This window comes from Branchiostoma belcheri, unplaced genomic scaffold (genome assembly GCF_001625305.1).
Source record: "Branchiostoma belcheri isolate BF01 breed outbred unplaced genomic scaffold, Haploidv18h27 scaffold173, whole genome shotgun sequence".
Lineage (NCBI taxonomy): Eukaryota > Metazoa > Chordata > Leptocardii > Amphioxiformes > Branchiostomatidae > Branchiostoma > Branchiostoma belcheri.
In genome coordinates this window covers 288,310-295,966 of record NW_017803191.1, presented here as the reverse complement: position 1 = coordinate 295,966, position 7,657 = coordinate 288,310, and the positions used below count along the sequence as shown (strand labels likewise).

At 42.7% G+C, this 7,657-nt stretch overlaps 1 protein-coding gene across 1 annotated transcript; it reads right to left on the bottom strand.

The window, feature by feature from the left end:
• Positions 1-174: 174 nt before the first annotated feature.
• LOC109466977 (electron transfer flavoprotein subunit alpha, mitochondrial-like) lies at positions 175-2,866 on the bottom strand. The gene is made up of 3 exons (XM_019764862.1): positions 2,697-2,866; positions 759-908; positions 175-261 (listed from the first exon to the last, which is right to left on the bottom strand). The coding sequence occupies exons 1-3, from the start codon at positions 2,739-2,741 to the stop codon at positions 175-177; spliced, it is 282 nt and encodes a 93-aa protein (XP_019620421.1). The 5' UTR covers positions 2,742-2,866.
• Positions 2,867-7,657: the final 4,791 nt, after the last annotated feature.

Genomic DNA, 7,657 nt, shown 5'->3' with positions numbered 1-7,657 from the left:
ACGTCATCCATTATCATGACAAATGCAAATATAGATTAAAATAAAAGGTAAAGTTCTATGATAAAAATAAAGGAGGTTTGTATACTATATACACGCAAGTACATTGTACAGTACGAAATAAAAGGTTAAGTTTTATGAAACAAATAAAAGAGGACAATATTGGTAGATGCATATTCATACCTGGCAAAATCCATTGAAGACTTCATTTTCAGCCACCAAGATCTTCTGGACACCACCAACTTTGGTGAGTTCCTCCACAACCTGTAACGAATTTGACGCACCCAGTGAGACCAAAACGGTCATGTGTTACTGTTAGTAACATGTAGCAACCTACAATTTTCAAACTTGTGGTCAAGAGGAATGGAACCTTGTTTCAGTTGGCATTTTATTGATACGAGACAAATATAGGAATAAACAATGGACAATATTTGCATAATCAAGGAAAATTTTGGTACTTTTTGTGACCCACTATGATAAACAGCCCTTCGTGCTTAACCCATAAATCTACATGTATCACAGCAAAGTAAGTATTGTAATAGTAATAAATAAAGGGTAATAAATGAGTTTTCTACTGATACTATTACTTGCCATACAATTAATGTGGTAAAAACAACAATGTGATTGACTGAAATCAAGTTTCCAAACTTTCTGTGTTAAGGTTGAAATACAATGTAACTTACAATTGTACAAAAAATGTTCAAATATTGTTCAAACTGTGATATCTTTTAACAACAACAAAAAAAAAGACGAGAGCTTACAGAAGCACATTTGCTCCCAGCCACCAGGCAGGCAATGTCCCCCCCTAGTTTAGCAGCAGCAGTGATGGTGTTGAGTGTGATGGGGGTCAGCTGTGCATTGTTGTGTTCAGCGATCACGAGTGTGCTGTTCAGACGTCTGAAAACACTGGCCTAGGAAAGAGAACACAGGTCAAAGGGTTAAGTAAGATTTTGCCAAGTGGGAACTACATGTTGCCTCCTTGGAACTCCTTGCCCGACTCGGTAGTTGTGGCTCCCAATGTTGAGTCTTTCCGAGCCAGGCTGGCGGCCTGCCAGCCTTAGCCCGGGCCTCTTCTCACCCCTTAAGTTACGGCACCCTTTGCTGGGTTATTTGCGGGTAAACAAGATGATGATGATGATGATGATGACAGGTAAGGTGGTAAGGTGGCCTTGTGATTAGGGTAGTTTACTTATTCATTTATTTAGTTGACTTACTAGTGGCATCGCAAGATTCTGGGTTCTAATCCCCAATGTTGTACCCTTGTGAATGGTACTAAATAGTATTAATACATTTTTTTCCTCACTCAACTCAGGTGACAAATGAGTACCTAAGCTTCAGTTAGGGACGACCTCTCGGACGGTGCGTAAAGCCAGAGGTCCTGAGTTTTAGGTCCCGAGGAGAGTTACTTACACCTCATTTGTTTGTTTGTTTGTTTGTTTGTAACCTCGAGCACGTTTAAGATCCAACAACACTTATTTAAAAGAATAATGTTTAATTCTAGTGTGAGTACTGTACAACTTGCTATACTATTAAACCCTGAATACTAGTAGTTAGACTATTACTATATGCCCTAGAGACCTATAAAAGAAGAGCTGCCCCCTGCCCCCAAGAAAAATTCAACTGGTACAAGTTGTTCAGTGAGCTGTAGAAAAGTAACAGTAATGTAAAACTAAGGCCGACTTTAGACTGACGACGGTATACGATCGCACGACAATCGTTGTTGGCGACGGCTGGCTTTAGACACATGACCAGAATGTGTGGCGGACACCCGCAGCGCAGGATGGCACGCCGCGCGCCAATTCAAAATGGCGAGAGAACCCCTTTTTTCGGCATGCTGCAGCAGATTGTTTTTATTCTGCTTTTAACTCGTTGTCCTGTTGATGAGACGCCGAGTTTGTGCCCAGCAAAGAAGGGGTATATGGCACATGTACCGAGCGGGGCAATACTCCGGGTTTGAACCCGGCGTTCGGTGCTGACGTCGGCCTGGCTACATTGGCCGGGAAATGTGGATCGGCGGATCGGTTCGCACAGGAAAAGTAGCGATTGGTGGCAGGGGATTGTACTAGACACGTATGACGATATAAAGTCTTTGGTTTGACGACATTTAATGATACAGGCGATGTGCTTGGACATGAAATAACGCTTGCAGGCTTATTTACATAAGGCTAATGACCTCCCACTTCCGTCGCCGGCGACGGTTCACTTTAGACGGTGGAAAATCCTCCTCGGACCCCCCGCTGAAGGATCGCACGATAGGGTCCGAGGTGGTAGTGACGACGATTCGAGGATTACCGTCGTGCGACTATTTTGATCGTGTTTAGACGGTGGTAAAATACCGTCGCCGGCAACATCTTGACGATAAACATTCGTACGACTATCGAACCGTCGTCAGTCTAAAGTGCCCCTTAGTAGGCTGAAGGTAGGTCCTTGTTATAAATCATTACAATACACAGTCTGTATAATTTTTTATGAGGGGAGGGGGGCATCAGAATTGATTAGTATAAATAGACATATTTTGGCGACGGCGGATCTTTCTTTATTGTAATACTATTTCTGTAATCTACAAATATGATAGTAAACGTCATGTTGAACCTTGAGCTCATAAATTTTGTTGCTGTTCCTAAAATGTTTCCCCTCCCCATCTTCCTGTGCGTCTGTGTATAAAAACCAAAACAAAAGACACCAAAATTACAACTTACTGTGCTCGATAGTCTTTGGGCCGACCTGGAGACAATGTGGAACATTTTTGGACCTCTATGTGACCAAATTGTTCAGACAACTGAGCAAGAAACGATTTAAAACTGCTAACTTTACGTAAACGTCGTATCTTACACAAGAAAGGTCAACGGACGAAACCACTGCAGGATAGGGGTCACGACGACTGTGGTCTCACATACGAGTTCGTGACAGGTGTCCTGCAATCATGTTTACACTACTCGAACATGAAGTTGGCCCTTTCTGAACAACATTCTGATTTGATACATATCAACAACCTATTTCGCAATAAATTAGCTATTGATGAGTCATGATGTAGCGTCCTACGGTGGACATTTTCAGCCTTGAAACTGAATATGTACGGGAAAAGCAAAAAACTTGCCAGGCTGTCAGGCGTCATACCAAATGACGTTGAAAGGGAATTTTATCACAGTTTTAGCCACACTATGTTCAAATTCGTTTCACGGGTGCTTTACAGTGTTATGTCATTTCTCGTAACACGTTGACCGATGTATTACATAGACAAAGTACACCAACATCATGCAATGTTCAATACGATGACGGAATGTGATTTATACCTATATGCCATCGTGTTACTTTTAATGACGTTCTATTGTAGTACACATTTTAGAATGTTGGTCAAGTGATAGAAATGTCCATGATTTTTTTAGATTTATATGGCCAGGTAGGAATTGAAAACAGTAGCCATTGCCCTATTTTCCATGGGTAATGTACAACCATGAGCCTAGTCACTACTGTTCAGAAATGAAAAATATGATTTACGACATACAGAGCCACGCCTGCTGGACACCCACTGACCCGCACAGAGACTGCAAGGCTCGGTCGACTTTAGAAATATCCTACCAAAGTCCGCATAGCTGCACCAAAATTCCGACTACTTCTGGGCGAAATCATTCGTGTTGGAAACTGTGAAAGGTCATACCGAAGCCACTCCGCAATTACTCTGTCAATCGCAGATTTTCCGGCTGTTACATTTCTCTCCCCATCAGTCACCTCCCTCTGCAGCTTTCCTTTATTACACAATAAATGAGAAGGATTAACTTGGTCACAGTGTGTCACATTCCGAAAATTGCTTTCCGTCCTAATCTCAGAAGAGATGAATAAAACTCTAAAACGGAGGAAAATTTTGCGACGGATACAATATAATCATCATTCCGTGTCATATATAGACGGAGATAGCCGTGGTTTTATATCGAGATGGCCGGCGTAGCTGTAAAATTGAAAGATAATAAAGTTTATGAAGTAGCACTTATTTTCGACAGTACAACTGGCTTTGACCTTACTTTCGACAGGTACTGTATTTCATCAGTTTCCCCGGACGCGGACCGAAGGGCCATTAGGTGGGATCATGAGTCCCGATAGGATGGTATCAGTACGGTATCCAGGGATACTAAGATTTCATTACTTTCAATGATCATCAAGTTCAGGGAATATAAAGTTACTTTGGAATCAGAATAATCACCGAGGTACGTTTCCTTCGCTGTAAGGTCATATTCGTTGTGCGATTTTTGGTCGTAGAATTTTCACCGAGACTATGACAGAACCGACGACTGTGGGCAAGGATCTACGAAAACCTTTTCGTCATCACAAAACAGCTGAATTTGTAGAACACATCCGCGACTGTCTCAATAATGATGCCCTTAATTTGCTGTCGTAAACCTGTCGTACGACGACTATTACAGGCAAGAAGGCGTCGTCATAGAAATTTATTGTAGCCCACAGTAAACGCATATGAAACGCCAATCGTCGGTGCTAAACGTCATCGGTATGAGAAGAAGAATTTGCTGCTAAGTCGATGCCTGAAGCTTATGCATAAAAAAGCTGCTGTACGTTTTAATTATGACATTTACTATAACATCGTCCAAAATTGTTCTCCGTCCACCCCTTCATTCAACTTCTCCTCTAGTCCCAAACTTCTCGCCTGTTGCCAAACCTGAGACCAATGTTCTTCTGGCTGATGCATACAGCAATACGGCAATCTTTTTAAAATCACCCGCCTCTTGCAGGTGCAGTATTTTCCTTCACTTTGCTCACTGCCTTGAGTGCATGCAGACGGGAGTCGTAGTCACCGTATAAAATAACCCAATTTTCTAGAATAGGTCGGACTCAGTCGGGGATGATGTCTACTGCTGGTAGATAGTACTCCCGGGGTCCCCCAATCTTTAATCGAAGAACTCCTTTTATGAGAGGGAATGATTATTAATACAGTAATCAAGTCGCACGGCGTACCCTGGGAGCCCCTTAGGGTAAGACCCCCAATAAAGCGGAGAGGACATTATTTGCATGTGTAATGCGAACTCTATCAAACACGGATTTGTCCGATCTTATCCGGGCATTATTACTTTTGCCTGGCAGTCCCCCTGAGCGAAAGTGATAACCACTGTGCAATTGATGTGAAGTTGCACTCTGATCCCAGGTTTATCCCCACCTTGGTCTTTAGTGCATACCACGGAGGTGTACTTGGCGTACTAATAAGTGGCCACGGGGCGCATGGTGTTTTTTCTTCCTTTGACTTGTGGCTGTTTCAATGGCAAAACCAGCGCGTTCTGTTTGTATCATTTGTTTGTTTAGCTTATGTCATGCCTATCTTTCTTATATCCTGGATGTTATCTTTCCTGTTTTTAGTTACAAATGTCAATTGGTTATTTGTTTTCCGTGCTTTGTGTGTGTATTTCGATTTTGAAAAGTTTTCTAAAGATATAAGAAAGGAACATCCTGTTATGAAACCAGTGGATTGCTATGATAGTGATACACAGCGATGTGACAGTGTTTTGAGATGACGACACATACCGAAAGATAAAAAAAATACCGTTAGATCCTATGTGACTGCTGTACTTCAGTTTGTGCATACATTGTATACCCTTGAAAGTTGGGTTGAACATTTCGACCCAGTAATAACCTATACGAAGAGCAGATAAAATTCCAAGTTTTTGCTAAGTGTCAGTTTCTCTCCGTGCTCAGTTCCGGATCCAGTACACATCGACCTCCGTAAAATCCGGGGATGTCGAACCGGCGGCTTGTCCAATATCGTCTGATCTGTCGGTAAATTGGACGCCTCTGCTCACGGCTCCCGTGTGTATATTCGCCAATTTACGCCCTCGCTACCAATCTTTGTTCCAATTGGAAATTATATTATTTTCATTACAGGTCTGATATATCGAATTACTGCGGCGGGCCACATAGCATCTCGAGGTAAGGCTGTAGATGTAATCCCTGTTGCCGTACAGGTGATTTATGTTGGGACCGACCGCCGCGGAATTAACAGCTGGATCTGGGGTCGCGCGGACGTAAATCAGCAGACCTAGTTTGTACGGCAGCACAACCCCTCCAGGACCCTCCATGCCCTGGTCTGGCCCTCCATAACTTAACACTGGACCTTTATTGATCAAAGTTCATGTCAAGCCCAGAAGCAAGCGGTTTGCTGAATTCCCGTACGAAAAAGTTTAAACTACTAGTATCCATTTTTTAAGTCCCCCCATAGTAAAACCTCTTGTGATATTCTTGCATTCTACCGTTGCCAATATATTGAAGAAAGAAGAAGCCAACATCATACTTAACTTTCGGACTAGCTTATAAACACGTGCTTGTATTCTTTTCTGTTTCGTGACCTGTACTTAGCCCATTGGGTCAAATATGTAAATATACAATAAAATTCTGCAGCATCATCATTACCCTTCTCCCGTCTTGGTCTGTACCATTCCCATTAAAATAAAGTTGAGCTCAAGCAGATGAGACGGGTTTTCTAGGTTGCCGGCCAGCACATTGCAAGCTCTACTAATTATTTTGTATGTTGTTTGGCATCTACGTTATTCATATTTGACCTGACTGAGTCCTGCACTGCATGTTTTATTTTCTCTTCCGTCCATGGATAATTGTTGCTAGTTGTAGCGTGACGACTGTACTACATGTCCCGGAAGAGTGCTTTTATCTCCGTGTGACACGGCGCACATACAACATTGATGTCCTAATTGAAAAACAATGTTCCGTACTGGCTGACATGTATTCACAGCGGGACAGGCAGATTTACATACTCGATATGCATCATCAGGTATGATGAGCAGGATCCGGAAACACTGCATCAACGTGGCATCAACAACAGAGTCGTTCCTATGCACAGCTCCCAACTTTATATGATATGAATTCTGGATATTTGTAAAAGGTAACGTACAGCAGCCACCCTTAACTGAAATGAAGCACAATACGTTGTCGTCTAGCTGATAGTAGTACAATACGACTTCACCATGGCTAACACTTTCAGCCTCTGTTGGTTTTTTTTACCTGCGGGGCCCTTTGACGTCTGACTGAGGCGAAAAAGTTGATGCTTGAAGTCACCATCCAAAATGACGAATGCACAAGTCAAACCATGCCCGGTCATATTTGTTATTTTGACCCCACCCACCCCAAAAAAAAATTGCCAGGAATAAATAGCTGCTTTATTGACGCTTCTAATATAATTAATTTTCAAAGAACCAACAGAAGTCTGTCAGCGGAAGTTCGGTTGGTCGGTCGACACGTCAGACGTTTGTCAAACAATCTTCAGCAAAACTCGGCAACCAATCAACGACGCCCGTCTGCTCGGCTCGGTAGCCCGGTAACAAACGACATCTCCTCCACACATCAGATGATGAGGACGAAGTTGTAATTACTCCAACACACACGGAAAACAGATTTGAGCATACGACTGCCGTGTGCCACGGCGTTCGTTTGGGAGCTCAATTCACAAAAACCAGGTCTCTCATCACTGATGTCGTCATGACTCCGCGATAATTATCCTTCCTCTGATAACGTTTTATTATGTTATGCCCATATCTTGGGTAATAATCGAGAGCAGCGCCTACGGGCTTGTGTCACAATCACAGATGGTAGAAGTTGATGAATCAGTCAGGTCATTTCCTACAGCACACACAGCTAATCCCTCCACAAC